General features: G+C 44.7%; 1 protein-coding gene across 1 annotated transcript in view; it reads right to left on the bottom strand.

The window, feature by feature from the left end:
• The window catches only part of LOC122808678 (alpha-2-macroglobulin-like), a 2,073,303-nt gene that overhangs the window by 1,413,637 nt on the left and 638,108 nt on the right, over window positions 1-21,558 (bottom strand). Inside the window, exon 6 of the mRNA XM_044079658.1 lies at window positions 11,230-11,281. Within this exon, the coding sequence (XP_043935593.1) occupies window positions 11,230-11,281 (52 nt within the window). The remainder of the gene's footprint in view (window positions 1-11,229; window positions 11,282-21,558) is intronic.

Below are 21,558 nucleotides of genomic sequence, written 5' to 3' on the forward strand. Positions count from 1 at the left end.
CATTATCCAAATATCTGCCTGTTTTTCTTTCTTACTCACACACATTTAATACCTTTTGTGTCAGCCTAGGCCTCCTGCATCCACCCCCCCCACCCCCACACACACACACACACACACACACACACACACACAAAACACCCTGTGCAAATGATGATAACTGTACCATATGCTTGTTTTCTATCTTTTAGATTCAGGGATACATAAGTTTTTTATTTTTTTTTTTGCTCAAGGTTTGCTCAGGGTGCATAACTGACTTAGTGCTTAGTATATATCTGTTTTTGTGATGCTGTTTTGCAAACTGTACTGCTTTCTTACAAGTTTTTGTAATGTTTACATCCCTCCCAAACTCTTAGATCAACAAAGCTGGATCAAGCCATAAATAAAAGTGTGACAAAGGCTCAAAAATGGGGAGAGTTTTTAAACACTGTGGTTTTACAAATTTAGACTGTTGATGGAATAACAGGCTTTGCATTACTATTTTTATGTCCGTTCTGATTGATACGAAGTCTGAAAGTGAAATGTGTGTCATTATTTTCTAACTTCACTCTTTAATGATTTGGCATTATTTATTTATTTAACATTTGTTAACCAGGAAAGTCCAACTTGGAACAAAGCCAATTTTCAGAGGAGGCCTGGGGAGAAATGCTCCAGATACATGTCTTTCTAATGTGAGAGGAAACCCACACGAACGCAGGGAGAACATGCAGACTCCACACAGAAGGCACCCCAGCCAAGAATCGAACCGGAGAACCTCTTACTGTGAGGTGACAACACTAACGCTGCACCACTGCGCCGTCCATTACAAAAGTATGAGGCCAAACTGAAGACATTCGGTGAAAATATGTACATTTTAGACATGAGGCCTATTACTTGCTAGAGAACACATGTATTCATATAGTTGACTGTTGTCACATCTTGATGTAATTGCTGTGAAAATCACACACCTTATACTTACATTACCAAGTAACAGTATGCAATGATATACTTTTCATTTGTATTCTTAGACATTTATTTTTCAATTCCAGGTTCAACACTTACCTTGGAAATCCAGCAGTAGCAAGAGTTTTAGTTTGGGGTTGACTCTGTCTGATGCTAGCAGTACACAGCCATTATATGGCTAATAAAGGTTGTCGGTATTGACTGGCATCAATGTTATTGTATGTGTGTGTGTGTAGAATTAAGGTTATAGCCCCTTAGGTGGTGAGCATGTATGCTATCCATTGCCTCTTGGCCAGTGAGAAGGCATATTGTGCATGTCTACATCTGCCTACACCTGCAGCAACTGCTGGATCCCTCTCTGATTCCTCTTCTGCATGTGGATGTGATTACCTTGCCACTGGTGGTTTGGTTGTGTGGCCCTTCCCCTTCCTGTTCCTGCTGAAGCTGTTTTTCACAGGATAATGCTGTAAAGCATGGCACAGAACTTTTAGTTATGTACTTACCATAACTTTGGATGTATGGGATCCATCTCGCCTACATTCATAACTGATGGGTTTGGAGCCGATTCATCGGCTCCGACTCAGCCACTATACACTAGAACGAAGTCTCTCATTGGCTGGGCTACCCCTTATCCCATAATGCACCACGCCTGCTTCCCCAGATCTTGTTTGTTCGCTTTCATACATACATACAGGTACAGAACACATACCAATAACTATAACCAACCAGAGCCCTTCCAGAGGAGAGCTTAGCAAGATCAATATTTCCTCCAAATCCAAAAGGTAGGGGGAAGGAGGGTGGGTATGTATGAATGTAGGCGAGATGTATCCCATACATCCAAAGTTATGGTAAGTACATAACTAAAAGATGTAATGGGATCCTATCTCACTTACATTCATAACTGATGGGACAGCGTCCCTAGCACCTAAAACCCCGGGTGGCTCACTGGAGCACACTCCTGAGAACTGCGGAACCAAATGAAGCTCTGCCTCGGGAAGCCACATCAACCTTGTAATGAGAAATGAAGGTGTGCGGAGAAGACCAAGTAGCAGCCACTCAAATATCATCTATTGAAACTTTGGAGTGAAAAGCTACAGAGGTGGCCATAGCCCTGGTAGAATGAGCTTTGAGTGGGAAAGGCAACTCTCTGCCTGACTGGAAATAAATGAAAGAGATGCAATCCTTAATCCAATTGGCAATGGTGGTTTTGGCAACTGGTAGACCTAACCTATTCTCCGCAAAGGACACAAACAGTTGGTCAGATTTTCGTGTCTGAGTGGTCCTATCTAAGTAAAAATGCAGTTGCCTGTGAACACCCAACTGGTGGAAGGTATATTCTGCTCTATTAGAAAAATTTGGAAAGAAAACTGGGAGCTCCAATGATTGCTGAATGCATAAAGGGGATGCTACCTTAGGCAAAAAGGATGGATTCAATCTAAGGGAAACTCTGTCTTTGTGAAAAATCAAATAAGGAGGGGATGAACAGAGAGCCTGAAGCTCTGAAACCCGCTTAGCAGAAGTTATTGCCACTAGAAAGGCAGTTTTCCACGACAGGAATTTTATATCACAAGTGGCTGCCGGCTCAAAGGGACGGGCAGTTAAAGAGGCCAGAACCAAATTTAAGTCCCAAGGGGGCACGGGATGAGCCATAGGAGGCCTGAGGAGCCAGGCTCCCTTAAGAAAGGACTTGCAAAGTCTGTTAGCCATTAAAGAAGGCTCTATAGCAACATGAAAATTAGATATAGCCGCTAGTTGAACTTTAAGTGTGGAGACTGAAGAGCCTGAATGAAACAATGAAGCTAGAAATTCCAAGACCTGCGGAACTGGGGCCATAAGAGGATCAATGCCTCGCTGCTGGGCCCAACAAACAAACCTTTTCCATTTGCTGGAATACAGCTTAATGGTAGACGGCTTGTGGGAAGAGGACAAGATGTGCATCACTTCCGAAGAAAGAGAAAGATCTCTAACTAAGGATGGAAGTGGAGTAACCAAGCAGCCAGTCGCAACGACCTGAGGGACGGATGAGAGTGTCCCGACTGATTGGACAACAGACCCGGCACTGGGTCCAGAATCCAGGGGCCCTGTACCACATACTTCTGAAGGAATGGGAACCAAACCTGACGGGGCCAATGTGGGGCGACCAAAATCATGTGGCACCCGACATGAAGAACCTTCTGAATCACCCTCGGGAAAAGGGGAATCGGGGTGAAGGCATAAAGCAGACCCGGGGGCCAATTGTGGGCTACAGCGTCCCTGGGAGACTGCCCCTGAGAGGGTGTCAGAGTGAAGAACTCTCTGCACTTCGCATTGTTGGGGCTGGCAAACAAGTCGCAACAAGGGAGGCCCCATTTGGTGAAGATCTGCGCAGCCACTCTGTTGTTGAGGGACCACTCGTGGGGCAACAGGAGAGTCCTGCTGAGCCTGTCTGCAATCACATTGGCTTTTCCCAGAATGTGCGTGGCTACTAAGAAACATCGAGAGGCTATGGCCCAGCGCCATACTCTCAAGGCCTCCCTGCAAAGGGGGTAGGACCTGGTTCCGCCCTGCTTGTTTATGTGCCAAACTACCGACATGTTGTCGGATAGAATCCCAATAGTATCTTGGGGGAGAGCATAATGAAGTGCTTGTAAAACCAGAAGCACCGCTCTCATTTCCAGGATATTGATGTGAAGGTGCGCTTCGCAATCCTGTCAAATGCCTTGGACAGATCTGTCCAGATAATGACCCCCCCCACCCTATCTGGGAGGCGTCCGTGGTCACTGTGCCAACAAGGGGCTGAAGTGCGAAAGGACGCCCCCGGTCCAGGTTGGACCGACATAGCCACCAACGGAGGTCCCGACGACAACTGTCCGTAATCAGAACCAGGTGGTTCAGGGGAAGTTCTTGGTATGACCATTGAACCGATAATAGCCATTGCAGCATCCGCATGTGCAGCCTGGCTAACGGTACTAGGAGGATAGTTGCAGCCATCGAACCTAACAACTGAAGAATCTGTCTGGCAGGAACTCGAGATTTGGGTAACAAATTTAGAACCTGTGACTGTAGAACCTGAATTCTCTCTGATGGCAAAAATGCCCACATCCTTTTTGTGTCTAACTCTGCGCCTATAAAGGTGATACGCTGAGATGGCCGCAGCACAGATTTTTTCCCAATTGAAAGTGATTCCTAGCGAGAGACCCAAGGTTACTGTGGCCATCAGCGCCCAAATCAGTAGATGCTTGGAGGTGGCAGTGAGGAGCCAGTCGTTGAGATAGGAAAACACTTGGTATCCTAGACTTCTCAGGTGAGCTGTCACCACTGCCAGACACTTGGTAAACACCCTGGGGGCTGTGGTGAGACCAAAGGGCAGTGCACGAAACTGGAAATGACTGGTTCCTAAGCGGAAGTGTAAATGACTCCTGGACTCTTGACGTATCAAAATGTGATAGTAAGCGTCCTTGAGGTCTATGGAGCACATCCAGACATCCTTCTCCAATAACGGGAGAATGGACTGAAGGGTGACCATCCGGAACTTGGACTTCTTCACAAAACGATTTAAAGAGCTTAGGTCCAAAATGGGCCTTACGTCCCCTGTCTTTTTTGGCACCAAAAATAATCTTGAGTAAGTTCCTGATCCGATCTGGTTGGCGGGGATGGGCTGGATGACCCCTTTGCTTAGCAGCTTTGAAACTTCTACGGCTGCCAGATCCCGTTGACTGGGTGGCACGTTCGGGATTCTCCTTGTAGGAGGAGGGGGCTTGAAAAAGGGGATGAGGTAGCCTCCGGTTACAATGCGAAGCACCCACTGATCCTTGGTTATCGATTCCCAAGCCTGTGGGTGTTTCGCAAAACGACCCCCGACCGGCTCCGGAGAAGCACAGCCGGGCCACATCCTAGGGATGTTGAGGGTAGGAGGAACCACGAAAGGAGTCACGGTCTCCAGAGTTACGGGGGCCTCTGCCACCTCTAGGGCGGCATCTTCCTGAATTCCCCCCCTGCCTCTGGAGGGGGGATCACTCGGTGGAGTAGAGAAGAACTTTTGGGATTTCCTGAACCACATTTTCCCTCCTCTCTGGGCCTTGGGATAAGGTCTAGAGGGAGCAGAAAAATGGGCCCCAACGGCAGTCAAGGTCTTGCCCTCCTGCTCGCACCGAGTAAGTGTGTCCTTCACCTTGGGTCCAAACAAAGAAGACCCATCAAAGGGGGCGTCGGCGAAGGAAGACTTAAAGGCCTCCGCGAGTGGACACAAGCGTAACCAGGCTTGTCTCCTAAGAGCCACTCCTGTGCCCGCTGCTCTACTCGCCCCTTCGGCTGCAAAGAAAATGAGCCTCATGGACGAGTTGACAATAGAAGATAGGGTAGTCATCTGGGCACCTACGGTCTGTGCTAACGCCTCAGGAAGGTTACCCGCAAGGGACTTTCCTAACTCCTTGAGGAGGTCCCTTTGGAGCCTTGTAAAATGACAGAGATAGTTCAGCGACCGCAGGGTAAAGGTCGCTGAAGAAAGGGAACGCTTCCCGTACCTATCCATGCTCCTAGAATCCTTATTAGAAGGATGAATAGACGTTGAAGCCTCTGCCACGTCCTGCTGAGTAGCAGATGCCACCACCATAGCATCAACTGCAGCACCCTTAGTGAGGAATTCCTTCTGGGGAGGGGCTGAAAGAAACTTATTAGGCCTGGCAGGCACCGGTTCCGCTGTATCAGGATGTTCCCACACCCTCCGAGAGATTAGATCTAATAACTCGTCGAAGGGTGGAGACACCCAGGAGGAGGAGGGCTGGGCCCCGAAGGCCTTGAGGAAAACTGACTCCTCAGCGGTAGGGGCTTTGGATTGCCAATCGCCTCTCTGTCTCAAGATCTCAAGAATATCCGAGAAGGAGACGTCATCCGAGGACGATTTAGTGGACCCCTCCGCATCATCGAGGTCAGTATCTGAAGTGACGGATTCATCTTGGGAATCAACGTGCTTCCTCTTACACAGTTTCTTCCTTGAGGGTTCATCCGAAGCAGATTCAGAAGGACCCCCTGGAAGAAGGGGAATCCTCTAAGGGGGTATCCTCAGGCCTTGGGGCCCCACTGTCATGGGAAAGAATGTCTCCAGAGGCACCAGTACCCAAAACTTGGGACGGTGAGGTAGAAACCTGCTGAACCGGCAAGATCATGGCCAGCGCACTCCTCATGGCCTCAAAAGCAGGACCTCCAGACTCTGTAGAGGGCACTTGCTGAGAGACCACGGCGGTACCAGGAATACCTGCAGCCGAAGCTCCGAGGGGAAGACCGGGCATCGAAGAGGCGAGCTCCACAGTGTTGCCCTCGGCCCCCACCGAGGAAGACCCGGTATCAAACCCTGACACCGAGGACAGGGTAGGAATGAAGGTCGGAGCAGAGAAACTCCGAGGGGGTCCCTGCTCCGACTGGACGATTCCGCTGCGTTCTACCTGCACCGACTCCAACGGCTCCAAGGGGGTCGGAGGAGGAATCAAATGCATGGGATGTGGAATCGGCTCCGAAGCCGCGTGGGCTGGAGCCGAGATCATTTTAGTAAAAACTGGGGACTGGAACAGCCTCTGGATAACCCTTATCCAAATCCGAATCCGACAACCTAGAGGATTTGGAGGAAACAGATTGGGGCCGAGAAGACTTCTGCCTCGGCTCCGATAAAGCAGGAGATCGGCTCCAAAAGGGTTCCAGCACTATCGGACCCGAGACCGGAACCGTTTGCAACAGTGTCGGCACCGAAGGAGGCTCCGGAGCCGAGGGGGAAGAGTCTGAGCTGCACACCTCCAACGGCTCCGAGACCAAAGGAGCCGAAGTAGGAGATTGGCCTCTCGATGCACTAACCTGCGGCTCCGACACCAATGGAGCCGAGGGAAGAAGCACCGAGGCAGACCCTTCAGCCATCGGCTCCGAAGCCATTGGAGCCGAGGAAGAAGAAGTCGATCTGTTGGGTCCGACGGACTGGTCGGAGCCACGATCTATGCTTCTTGGGTGTCGGGCCCGACGGACTGGTCAGAGCCGACGATCTCTTCTTTTTAGAAGCTGGAGATGAAGCCAAAGCTTCCTCAAATGAAGGCTTAATCAGACCCCTAAGTATCAGCTTGTTTTTTTCTCTCCTGGAGAACCCTGGAGGAAAAAGCGTGACACACACTGCAACTATCCTGTAAATGTTTAGGCCCTAAACAGTACAAGCAGACAGCATGGCTGTCTGTAATAGACATTTTATAATTACATTTTGCACACTTTTTGAACCCTGATTTCTGCTCTTTAGACATTTTGGGTACAGTAGAAAAAACAGGTAACTGATAGCCAGAAAAAAAACAGTAACTAATGTATGGGCTAAAGCCCTCTAACTTAAACGGGCTTAGCCCGATACAACAGGTCAAATACACCGAAGTAAGGAAATACGTGGGCCAAAGCCCTCTAACTTAAACGGGCTTAGCCCGAAAACTATTTCAGTCGCGCAACAAGAAATTAGATAGACATACAATAAGGGCAAAGGCCCTCTAACTTAAACGGGCCTTGCCCAGTACACTAGTAGAGCGAAAAAGAATAAAATTTAATTTTACACAAAACTGACCACAAATGCTCACAAAGCTGTTAAAACAGCTGTTTGTTTAAATTCTGAGAGAAACCCTAGTCAAAAAAGACCAAAAGGTCAAGAAAAAAACACTTGGCTCCAGCCAAGTCGAGACCACGTCCGTCTTGAAAAGCGGAAAACGAGATCTGGGGAAGCAGGCGTGGTGCATTATGGGATAAGGGGTAGCCCAGCCAATGAGAGACTTCGTTCTAGTGTATAGTGGCCGAGTCGGAGCCGACGAATCAGCTCCGAACCCATCAGTTATGAATGTAGGCGAGATAGGATCCCATTACATCGTGAATATTTCAAAACATGTATAGGGATTGTACTGCAGGGCTCCCCCAAATATATCTAGGCACCAGAACCATGACTTCATCAGTCCAAACACACGCTCTATGGTACTTCTTGTTTGAGCGTGTGCCTCATTACAGCATTCTTCAGTTGCTGTGTGTGCATTTCTGATGGGAGTTATCAGCCATGGTCTCAGTGCATAACCTGCATCCCCCAGCAAATGACCCTGTGGGATATCCCCCAGTAAACTTCTCATATAGTTGACAGCTGAGGCAGATATGCGAGTCATGACAGCTGCCTGGGTTACCAGCACATACATTCAGGATGACTCCCTTAGCATTACACATGACCTGGCAGTTAATGGAATGGTAGCCCTTTCGATTTCTGTACACCCTTCCCTGTTTCCCTGGTGGTGCTTTGATATCTACATGCATACAGTCGATCACACCCAGGACTTCAGGGTAGTGTGCTACAGGGTAGAACTCCTGCACAGTTCTGGCTCTGTTCTCAGGTGTCGAGGGAAAATATATGTACTCAATGGCATGTTGTAGCATAGCTTTCAGGAAATGATGAACCATCCTGGATGCTGATGCCTGTGACACCCCTGGCATGTCCCTTGTTGGTCTCTGGAAGGTTCCTGAAGCTAAAATTCTAAGTGCTATACATACCTTGGTCTCCACTGTTATGGGTTCTCCTCAGTTTGCTCTTGCTCTCAGTTGAGGATGACAGAGGTTGCAGTGTGCCTATAGTGCTTCATTATCTATCCTGTAGTGCTCTACAATTTCCAACTCATGCAGACTGTGAAAAGTTAATTGGAGTCTAAAAACCCTTCTCCTTCTTGGCCATGGTCTATTAGCAGCAGCAGCAGCAGTATAGACATGGGCCTGCTACACATACACATGAAAAAGAGCAACAGTAGCCCCTAATATTCTTTCCATGTAGCCTAATTTCTATGGCTGTATTCCAACAGGCTTTGGAATTTGCAGGGAAAACCAGCACTGAGTCTACATGGTTGCTTTATAGCTTGCTTAATATCTCTTCCATCTTGGATTGTTTGATTAGCATACAATTCAGCTGCTTATCCTGTAATTAGCATGCCGCAATGTCTACCATGTTTGTGCAGCTCTGCACTGCATGTAGAGCACTTACTGAGTACAAAATGGTGCGCTATCATGTGCGGGTTGTGCCACGACGCGCACAAAGTTTTAGCAGACAGTGTAGGCTTTATTGAACCTGCACCTATATTTTTTTTGTCAGAGAGAGCAAAATCTCCACAATACATTCAGGTAATTTCATTAAGAGTAAAACTGTAATCCAATGTTAAAAATACACACTGCAGAAATATACATACAGTAAATAATGTATAAATGCTGAAAAATCCAAGTTCTGCGATATTTTCCTGTCAAAAGTTGAAAATAAAGCAGAGTAATAACAGCAAAGGCAGGTTCTGACTACATGAGACATACTTTAGTGTCTAACAGCATTCATACATACATACATACTGCACTTTTGAGAGAAATACTGGAAGTTTTCTCAGAAAGAATAAAAACAAGCATTCATTAAAGACAGAAGCCAAATAGATACTGCTACACTCATAAAATCCCACAGGAATTGCTGTAAACACTGTTGGAAATGAATTATTAAAATAAATATTTTTTTACAATAAACATAAAAATAGAAAGATAATGATACATACAATAATAAAATGAAAGGAAGGGGTCCCCAAACAGGGAGAAGAAAGGGTTTCCAAAAAGGATTTATCCAAGTATTAAGCCAGAAAAAAAATCACCAATGGATCGATCCTGTGAAGAATCAGAGGACTTTCTTCTTTGGATGTCATTGACAGAAAAAGACTGCGCATTCACTTCCTGACACAGCTGAAGGCTTTCCTCTCAGGATATGTTCAGCTAATCAGCTGCCACAGGAAGAGAGAGGGGAGTTGGAGCTTTTGAGGGCTGGCCAGTATCGGCTTACTTTGGCAAATAACCCAAAATACAACTGAGGCAGTGGGAACGATGAAAATCTACCTTTCTGTCGAATGCTACTATGCTGTATTTTTTCATTTAGTTTGAGACAATTTTGATATATCATGAACGTGCATGTTCCAGCCCTTGCTAGAGCTGTTTTATATCAGTGGATGAATGGATAACAGTGCCCACTTTGCAGTCTTCAGCAAACTTCATCATCCACACTTTTGGGATATTGGCCCATTTGTCTCCGAAAGTAACTGCCATACAGGAGAGAGCCCAAAGCTGAATCTTGTGGCACACCAGTAGTTAGCAATTTACATTTAGAGAGGGAACCAGCAACTTTCACAACTTGGGGTCTGTTGGCTAGCCAATTTTCAATCCAGCAGACAATCACGGGGTTTACATTAACTTTATATAATTTTCAATATTATGAGAATGGGGGATAGTGTCAACAGCTTTGGCTATGTTGAGATAAGCAGTGGGCACAGAAAGATCACTGCCCATTGCCCCTATAACCTTTTCAAAGAAACATACTAGGTACTTAAGACAGGACCTGCCCTTCACAAAACCTAACTAATTGGGATCTAAATCAGTTTGTGGCTAAACACCTAATTTAGAAACTGCTGTTTCTAAAAAAATCAGGTAAAGATGTACCCAGTTTAGAACATTTGCTAAGATATGATGATTAAATATGGGTTCATAGCTGACAATGTCCAACTTTCAACATCAGTCAGATATTAGGCAAAATGATTGGTAATGAAATGAGCAGGTATACAAGTACAGAGTTTGCATGTTCTTAGGAAAAGATGTAAGGGAACCAGATAAGTAGGGATGCGATTACTCGATTAACTGTTAGGACCCTTTCCTTGAGTATTTTACCAAGATAAACAGTAATCTATGTGTTAATGTGGTTACACAAAATAGATTAGTCATTTCAGTTTTCCCAAAACAATGACCAGTATATAAAGTTTATAATGTTACTAATACAAAACAGGGTTGAATGCCATCAACTGCCAATATCCAAATTCACAGTCACACTTCTGATTAAGATAATTGAAGTACAAATGAAAAATTCCAGTCAGGTGTATAGAAATTAAATAAAACTGCCAAACATGCTTAGCAGAAAGATCTAGTTTCAATTTTAGAAGTTAAAATGACACAAACTGTACTGGTGTATACAGGAATATTTGTTTTCTCAGATAAACACATATTTATTGCACAACTCTTCATGAGGAATGTTCAGGAGGAGAGAATTTCATTAGCTTCACTACATGTTTAAGTGCAGAAAGTATTTTCCACTGAAGTAAAACAGGCAGCCAGAATGGTACACTGTTAGCTATATGTTTCTTGCCCTTTATTTCCTTCTTATGGCATACTGTATAAACTGATGTGCCTACACACACACACACACACAAATAAATAAAGCCAAAATGACATTTATCTGGCTATAAAATTGACTGTGCTTCTTACCTTTAGGACACAAAAGAGAACTCTTTGCCATTTCCATTTTGGTACCCTCAGGCTGGTTAAACAAAAAAAACAGACAATTTATCAGTTTTTGTTACTATACCTACAGTCAACATTTATTGTTTTATAATATATCCATAGCTATCATTGCTTTACCTTAAGCTAACTTTCAACAAGTACATCTTTCTTAATTCTCTCTTCCAATCCCACGTCAAAATATTCTACTACAGAGACTAGGACTAGGTACTCGTATATACAACCAGTTGCAAGAATTTCCCGTAAACCAATAACAAAAGAAATACAAAACAGTTATACTTCATACTTAATGGTGGAGCTGTTCAGCCTGCAAAAAGAAGTGCTTTTTCTAGAAAGACAATGATACCAAAATGTACTGTAGATATGTATTTTAATGTTGCTTGTTACACATTATGAAGATATAGCAGCTGACTTCGGAATGAGGTTTGTGATATGACTTTCCTTCTTTACTTTGGTTTACAAATTACAAGTTACAGACAGTTTCCAAAATAGTATCCTGTCCCATTAATGATTAACAACATTGGTGATTTTTGCTGTTTCAGGCCACTTCTGAAGGACACCCAGTATGAAAATGAAGAACTAAACTGCACTACTAAAAATAGTGGCTTCCATACTGCAGAGTAGACAGAGACTGTTGTACTTAGCAGTGAAATAGCACAGCTATACATCCATCTAGGACATTCATATCTCAGTGATATAATTTGAAGTAAAAAAAAAGGTAAAGCTTATAAATAAAGTATAGATGTTATGAAACAATCTGAGTGCTTCACATGTATCTCCAATCAAAATGGCTGAAAAAAGGTTCAGAAAGACCAGTCTACTTATCCAGCTGTCAAGTGAATAAATAATTAAGTATTTAGATACTAATTAAATCTTAAACCTTTACACTATGATTGCTGCAAGTTAGGCCAGGGTTCTTTTCTGTTTGGTAAATGTTCTGGTCTAAAGCCTATGGGCAAATGTTTGTCATTGCTGCGCTCTTTAACTTTGTTTACAACCCAGTGTTATTACATTATTATAAGTATGTAAGTGAATAAGAAGTTATGTACCTACCATAACGTTCCATGTTAGTTGTCTTCTCTCGCCTTCTTTCTTGCTTGATGGGTTCGGAGCCGATCCCTCGGCTCCGACTCGGCACTTGCTAAGCTCGAGAGTCACTTTTACCAGCTCGAGGCAGCCCCATATCCCATGATGCAAGGCGGTAAGTACCCAGATCTCGTTTGATGACAAAGGGCAATAGCACCAAGCAAAAAACACTTCCCAAAGGAAGAAAGAAAACTTACAGGATGGAAGAAGGACCAGGTCTGAAAGGTCTTCAGCATAATAATTTCTTATAACAAGGTCTGTCCAGGCCAGGGGGAAGGAGGGAGGGTCAAGAAAGAAGGCGAGAAGACAACTAACATGGAACGTTATGGTAGGTACATAACTTCTTAATGTTAAGTTGTCAATCTCGCCTTCATTCTTGCTTGATGGGACCACGTCCCTAGCACCTCTATCCTGGGTGGCTCAATGGAACAGACTCTTGAGGACTGTAGAGCCAAAGCTGGCTCTGTCCCTGGAGGCCAAGTCCAATTTGTAATGGGAAACAAAAGTGTGAGGAGTGGCCCAAGTGGCCGCTGCACAAATAGTGTCTAAAGGAAGTCTAGCTTGAAAGGCTGTAGAAGTAGCTAAGCTCCTAGTTGAATGTGCTTTAGGTTTTGAGCACAGCTGTTTTCCCCTGAGCAAATAAATTTCAGAGATGACCGAAGAAAGCCATCTGGACAAGGTCACTTTAGAAACAGGAAGGCCTTTTTTATTATCCGCATAGGAAACAAAAAGTTGATCAGATTTTCTAAATTTTTTTGTTCTGTCCAAATAATATCTAAGTTGACAGTGGACATCAAGATAATGTAGCTTTTGCTCAGCTCTGTCTGAATAGTTTGGGAAAAATACAGGGAGATCAATGGACTGATTCAAATTGGCCTTTGAAGCGACCTTAGGCAAAAAGGTTGGATTAGTTCTCAAAGATACTCTGTCTTTGTGAAAAACCAAATAGGGGGGTCGAACCGATAGAGCATGAAGTTCAGACACCCTCCTGGACGATGTAATAGCCACTAGGAATAAAGTTTTCCAAGAAAGAAATTTCAGGGAACAAGAAACAGCTGGCTCGAAGGGGGGAAGAATCAAGGATGTCAGCACTAAATTTAGATCCCACTGAGGAGGAGGATTCCTGATTGGAGGCTTTAGTAGGAAAATTCCTTTCAAGAAGGCCCTGCAGAGCCTATGGGACATAATATTATGATCTGCTATCCCGACATGAAAGTTGGAGATAGCAGCCAATTGAACTCTGACTGTGGAAGAAGAGGAGCCTGCATGAAAAATCTCTGCTAAGAAGTCCAGGACTGCCTGAACAGGGGCAGTGAAAGGATCAATATTCTTGGCCTTAGCCCAATAAGAGAACGTTTCCATTTGCTTGTATAAATCCTCCTGGTAGAGGATTTTAACGAAGCTACTATGATATCTCTAACTGGGTTAGAGATCAAAGGAAGCCTGGCTAAGGAAGGAAGTGGAGCAACCATGCTGTGAGGTTGAGAGAAGGGATAGACCGGTGCAGCTGACCCGATTGGTGAATCAGAAGATCTGGCACTGGGTCCAGATGCCATGGCTGCACCAAAAGGTGATGATGGAGGAACGGGAACCAAACTTGTCGAGGCCAGTAAGGGGCAATGAGAATCAATTTGGCTCTCAAAACGGTAGCTTTCTGGATAACTTGAGGGATCAGAGGAAATGGAGGGAAGGCATAAAGAAGTCCCTGGGGCCAATCCTGGGTCAGAGCGTCTCTGGGGGGATGGCCTGGTAGAGGGAAGAGACAGAAGAAGTCTGGACATTTGCTGTTTTGGGGAGTAGCAAAAGATCGCAACATGGACGACCCCATTCCAGAAAAATCTCTTCCGCTATAGATTGCTTGAGAGACCACTCGTGAGGCATGAGAATAGCTCTGCTCAATCTGTCCGCTACAATGTTGGTTTTCCCAGGGATATGCGTTGCTACCAGAAACCGATGAGAGGAGATCGCCCATTGCCATAGTCTGAGAGCTTCTCGACACAAGGGGTAGGACTTGGTTCCGCCCTGTTTGTTGATATACCAAACTACAGACATGTTGTCTGTGTGGACTGCAATTGTCCCTACGGGAAGAAAGTCGTTGAGGGCTTGCAATGTTAAAAGCACTGCTCTCATCTCCAGGACATTTATGTGCAGATGGTACTCGAACGGCTGCCACGTCCCATGAACCATCCTGCCCTGATAATGACCCCCACCCGATCAGGGAGGCATCCATGGTGACAGTGGCTATCGGGATGGGGGTACAAAGTACCTGCCTTGGTGAACCTGAGGAGATGTGATCCACCAAGCAAGATGATCTTTGCAAGTCTGTGTCACCAGAATCTGGTGACGCATAGGAAGTTGTTGGTACGACCACTGTGTGAACAGCATCCACTGAAGAAGGCGCATGTAGAATCGAGCCAGGGGAAGAGTAATGGCCGCAGCCATGAGGCCTAATACCTTTAGAACCATTCTGGCCTGTACTTTCTTGTTGGCCAGAATGATCCTGACATGACTCTGAATGTCTGAAACTCTTTGATCTGTAAGGGTAGCTGACATCCGAACAGTGTTTAAGTTTGCGCCTATGAAGGTAATAGACTGGCAGGGCGATAAGGATGACTTTTCGAAGTTGATCGAGATGCCCAAATGAGAACAAAGATTTATTGTGTAATCCCTGGCTTGTATAAGCTGATGCCTGGTGGTGGCTGACAGGAGCCAGTCGTCGAGATACGGAAACACCTGGAATCCTTGACGTCTCAGGTGAGCCGTGACCACTGCCATGCATTTGGTGAACACTCTGGGGGCTGTAGTGAGACCAAAGGGCAGGGCTCTGAACTGGAAATGACTGGACCCCAGCCGAAAGCGGAGAAATCTCCGGGAGCGTCTGTGAATTTTGATGTGATAGTACGCATCCTGAAGATCTATTGAGCACATCCAGTTGTCCTTCTGTAAGAAGGGCAGAATTGACTGAAGAGTGACCATTCGAATCTTGTCTTCCTCACAGACTTGTTGAGTCTGCTGAGATCCAATATTGGTCTCCAGTCTCCGTCTTTTGGGGACCAAAAAGAACCTTGAGTAGATTCCGGCTCTGAATGGTCTGTTGTAACTGGCTGAATGGCTCTTTTTGCAGTAGTTTTGAGACTTCTAACTCTGCAATTTCCTTAGACCGGTGGTACATCTGGAAGGGAATTTGAGGGGAAAGGACTTTCCTCGAAAGGAATTATGTAACCCTTGGATATGATCGACTGTACCCATCTGTCTTGAGTGAGGGAATGCCAGGCTTCTGGGTACAGTGATAATCTTCCCCGACTGCCTCCAAGGAGGGACAGCCGGGCAACATCTCAGGGATGCTGAAAGGGCTTGTCAGAGAGAGGCTCTCTGTTTCCCTGGTTTTGGACCCCTCTGCCTCTAGAGCGCGCCTGTTGTTGTTACCCCTCTGCCTCTAGGGGTAAACTGACCACGTGAATCCGGCGTGACTCCTTGGGATTTATGGAACCACATTTTCCACCCTTCTGTCCTTTGGGGTAAGGTCTAGAAGGGGTGGAAAAACGGACTCCTACAGCAGAAAGAGTCTTGCCGTCCTGCTTGCACCTGGTCAAAGTTTCCTTCACCTGAGGGCCAAACAAAGCTGACCCATCAAAGGGAGAATTTGTGAAGGACGCCTTGAAGGGATCTGCAAAGTCACATAGCCGCATCCAGGCTTGGCGTCTAAGAGCCACACCTGTACCTGCGGCTCTACTCGCTCCATCAGCAGCATATGATATTAGCCGCATGGAGGAGTTTGCAATGGAATTAAGGGTTCCTAGCTGCGAAGCAATTTTTTCTTGAGCTCCTGCAGCTGTAGGATCCTGTACTACTTCACCCAGCTCCTTAAGGATATCCCTCTGGAGTCTGGTGAAGTGACATAGGTAATTCAGCGAACGCATAGCAAAGGTCGCTGAGGAAAACATCCGCCACTGTACCTATCCATGGTCCTAGAGTCCTTATTAGGAGGATGGACGGCACGGAAGGATCTGCAAGTTCCTTCTTGGTGGCAGCAGCCACCACCATGGCATCAGCGGGACACCCTTAGTGAGGAATTGCTTGTCACACGGGCAGTGATAAATTTTGAAGGCCTCCTAGGGACTGGCTCTACAGAGTCAGGAGCTGCCCACGCCTTCGGGCAATAACCTGCATAAGGGGTCGAAGGCGGAGACACCCAGGAGGTGGAGGGCCGAGATCCAAACGCCTCTAGGTATACTGACTCATCCTCAGAGGGATTGTTGGTGGGCCAGTTTCCCCTCTGTTTAAGGAGTTCTAGGATGTCTGAGAAGGAGCCATCCTCAGCGGGGGATCTAGGGGCTCCCTCTGACTCATCAAAGTCAGTATCTGAAGTGACAGACTCGGGGCAGTCTACATGTTTCCTCTTACAAGTCCTCTTCCTAGGAGGATCTCCCGAAACATCAGGAGAATCCTCGGAAGAGCGAGAAATTCCCAATGGGGAAACCTGAGGCGGAGGATCTCTGGGTCCTGTAGCAAGAGAAGTGGCAGAGATGTCAACAGGCACTATAGAGGGAGGAGCTAGGGGAACAGACTGCTGACTGATACCAGTGGCCAGCACACTCTTCATCACCTCGAATGCTCCCCTCCCAGGCAGGTCCGAGAGAACCCGTTCAAGAACTAGGAACTCCAGGGACCACCGAAGGGAAGTCTCCGAGGCAGATGTCGGAGCCGAGCTCACCAAGGCCGAGGCTCCAAGGGGAAGAGCGGGTTCGGACAAGGGTCCGATGCCACTTACCCTCGGAGGAGACCATGGAAGCCCGACCACGAATCCCTCTAAGGAAGGTCTCGAAGAGGAGATAAGAGTAGAGGCTGAAGGAACAGAAGGGGTATCTGTCCTCCAGCCGTAGCAGTAACCATTCGAAGACTCCAACTCCAAGCTCTGGGGTAGAGTTGAAGGAGGAACTGTAACGGGTGTGGACCAACAGTCGCCTGTTGAGACGGACTATGTAACATTTGGGCCAGTGCCTGTGACTTAAGTAATCTACTGACCACTCTCTCTAAGTCATGGTCTGAAAGCCTGAATGACCTTGAAGATCGACTCCGAAGGCTCCGTTCGAAGGAGAGGTGAAGCCGGAGCCGAAGTATCGGCTCCAAGGAAGGAGACCTCGACCTCTTCCTGGAATGAGCCATCGGAACCGATGAAACTATAGACCCTGTCGGAGCCGACAACTTATCGGAGCCGACAGGTAGCTCGATGCATCGGCTCCAGCCGGAGCCGATACAGCCACAAAAGTAACGGTGTCGGAGCCGATCGGAGCCGACACCGATGCCTGTGCCACATGGTGGTCGGAACCGATCGGAGCCGACACCGAAGTGGTCGATGCAGAATCGGCACCGATAGCCATCGGTGCCGAAGGCTTAGTTAAGCCAGAATCGGCTCCAGCCCGAGCCGATCTCGACTCAGAACGAGTCGGAGCCAAGGCCGCAGGCTTTGACACAGAAGCCTGGGCCTTGGAAGATTTGGCAGATTTGGATGGAGCCGACTTAGCCGGAGAGCCCTCCGGCTTAAGAAGGCCCCTAAGTATCAGTTTGTTTCTTCTTTCCTGCAGGACTCTCTGGCTGAAGGAATGACATATAGCACAGGAGTCCTGCAGGTGAAGAGGCCCCAGGCAATACAGGCAAGAAGTGTGACCGTCTGTCAGAGACATCTTCTGACAGCACAAGTCACACTTCTTAAAGCCTGAGACCCTCTCTTTGACATGGTGAAAGACAACACACACACACACCAGTCAAAGAGTTAAATTAAATTAAATATACCAAAAAGGTATAAGTAGACAAACACACACACACACCCTAACAGGGGGGGATGGGATGGGTAAAGTTTGACTAAAAAAATAAAAAGAGACAGGTAAATTTCTGTCAGAAAATCTTTAAAATTAACTTAAAACTAAAAATTAAAGGGTTTTTAGTAAAAAGGGGCTAAAATATCAAGTATTTTAATCACTTACCAGGAGCTGGTAAAAGGAGGACCTCATAAGCGAAGCAGCAAACGAGATCTGGGTACTTACCGCCTTGCATCATGGGATATGGGGCTGCCTCGAGCTGGTAAAAGTGACTCTCGAGCTTAGCAAGTGCCGAGTCGGAGCCGAGGGATCGGCTCCGAACCCATCAAGCAAGAATGAAGGCGAGATTGACAACTTAACATGTGGTATCTTTACAGGTGACAGAGGTGAAATTCCTTCAGTTTCAGTTGCCTAGAGTCCAAAACACCAAAGAAGACAACACCAGTCACTGTTTTCGTAGAAAAGTATTGCTGGTTTGATTTCTAAGTGTGTCCTAGGACTGATTCCCTTTTTGTGGAGATTACTCCTTTTTTTTCTGTTGGTGTGACTGTGGAGATGGGGGTGCTGTGTGATTTGCATTCCACAAAAACTATCTGTTGTTTGCCCTTCTGTGTTTTGGGCATTATTTTTCAGCATTTCTGATGTTCAGGGTTTTACCAATTGGTGCTTCCCAGTACAACCAAGTGAAATAATACTCTCCAGTATAGATATTTTGTAACCATAATTTTCTGCATGTTAAGCTTCACTGTTAGCTCTTCTATAAGAGTGTTGCTTGGCATACTGTTAAACACAATCCAGAAAATTAGTCAGCCTGTAATCACAGAAAAGCCTGCCTTTCTACAAATTTGTGTAATCCCTTTGACACTTTCATTTTCATCCTCCTCCCTTTTTATTATTGTTGTATCCTGCAGCTGCCATTTTCAGTAAGAAATCATATGCCTACTCCGGGGAAAGATTTAGCTCTATTGATCTTCTAAAAACTTCACTGATGATTTTCCTGTTCACAATTTGTCAAATCATTATGCCCTCATGCAGACAGGTGAACACTGTATACAATCCATAACAGTGGGTTAAGATATATGGTTTATAAACTATGCATGTATTTCCTTCATATTAGAAGCAAAATGTCACTAATAGTAAGTGTCACTGTTGAAAACCTTTGCTCTCTATGTCTTAGCCTCACACTGCAATTTAATAGTCAGTTACGTATACATTAAGGCAGAACTCTTTGCCTTTATACTCCTCAACATGTGCATCTGTCAATGCAACACATAAAAGTAAAAATAAACTTTTATGAAAGTGCAGCTGCAGATTCTAGATATAGGCTGTTGAATTGTTGTTATTGATTTAATTTACATAACATGGAAGAAAACATAAAACAATTGACATATGTTTTATCCAGGCTAACTTCCTTCAGACTAAATTGTGACCCTCCCCCAAAAAAATTATTCTGGTAAAAAGACCCATGCCATTCTTAGTACAATTTTACAAAGAAGGGCATTCCGCTTATGAAAGGGCTACATAGGTCCCTTTTTTGAAAATGCCATACTGGAGTATGACTTGGTCTCTGACCATAATGAACTTGTCATGTTTTCAAGACATGCATGTCAAGAAATTCACCTTGAGGGTGGATTCGTGGAATGAAGCAAAGTTCAACAGGCAAACCTTGACATCTGTATTGAGAACTCATAACCAGTTGATTATACTTGAACAGATCTGATCATAAATCTTTGTAGTACATGGAGCTTCATCTGCTCTGATATATTCTAGCAGCACCCTGCTACAATGTAGTCTTAGTCAACTGGTGTATGTGTAAAGGTTACAGGAAAAAAAAACATTGAAATAGTAACTCTGACTTACCTTCCTTTATCATGTTATGACTTTGAAAGTGTAATGTATTTAGCACTGCAACACTGTTGTTTTTAATAAAGAACGGAGGTTCCAGTTTTCCACAAGTGTGGCGTTTTTTATTTTATCTTTTTTTAGCCCAGAAGCTAAGTATACCTCTGATCTGGGCCAGCCTTAAGTGAAATGATGCCCTAGGTAAAGAGCTCTACATTGCTTCCTACTATCCCAGCCAAGCACATCACCTAGTGACCGCATGATCCCCCTTATCCTGGCCTATACACACCATCCAGATTACTTTTTTCTTTCCTGTCTCAGAGTTTGCCTTACTCTTCAGTTTTTCCTGCTTTCATTCATTCAAGGCATCCTAATTAGACAAGACTACACTCTGATAACTGGAATAAGTAAGTGAATTAAATCAGGGGGCTGGAGGTCACCACACCCCCTGAACCCACAGGCGTTCTAGATGCTCTGAGGATCATTTCAGTTTTTTGTTTTTTTTTTGTAATGGTGTTTTCACCCAGTGGTGCCAGAAAAAATAATATCATGATTAAGGAGGGTAATTCAGAGTTACTGTTTCAACTTTGCTTTTTTCTGCATCCTTTCACTGCATCTTAGTTGACTATTATTACATTGCAATAACTGAGGAGGAAATAGCTGCATCAAGCCAAGGGTCAAAAGTTAATGAAATGACCACACTGTCCTCAGCTCAGCACAAGCTATGGTGGCCTAAACATTGCAACATTATTATTATCAATAAAGATAAAATTACAGTTAATGAACAATATACATGCAATTCAGGAGGGGTGATTTATGTAGCTTTATGACAGCATTGTAGTGGATTCTCTATTGGTAAAACAAAAAGACGACTTAGGGACAGTATTTATTAACATTTTTCTAAATATAAAAAATAAAAAATATGAGCAATTCTTTGTACAAACACATTTTACAACTTCAAGATCATAAATTTAGATTTTTTTTTTTGTAATATAGATGGTTCATAAGGATGTAAGAAGAGGGGCCTGGGAAGATTTAATTGAAGCTTATGAATTCTGGTGGCAAATAAAGTTAAATGCTACCATCTTCCCATGTTTGAATGAACATTTATCTATTTCTAGTATTTTAACATTATGTTCTTTAAAGGTTTAAAAAGGTACTCATATATATATATATATATATATATATATATATATATATACATTTATAAGACAAGTCTGGATATATTTGCTTTTAAAATGAGTTTAACAATTTTTTATATTGTTGTCTATAACAAAATAAAATAAGTGTTGTATTACAATTTTGTTAACAGGGGGCAGTTACTATACATCACTTTGTTTTAAATATTGTGAGTGTTTGTTTTATACATTGTGATTGTTTTTTAGGATATCATGTGACATTTTGTAAAGGATATTTAAACTGTGTGTCAAATATAGGCTTTTAGATCATGAAGTCTAATGTTTACACAAATGAAAGCACTCAATCAATAAAAATACACCTGTGGTTTCATTCTGGTTGTTTGTGCTACTTCTCAGTGTGTGTTTTATAG

This window comes from Protopterus annectens, chromosome 8.part0, assembly GCF_019279795.1.
Source record: "Protopterus annectens isolate FY-2018-M chromosome 8.part0, PAN1.0, whole genome shotgun sequence".
Lineage (NCBI taxonomy): Eukaryota > Metazoa > Chordata > Ceratodontiformes > Protopteridae > Protopterus > Protopterus annectens.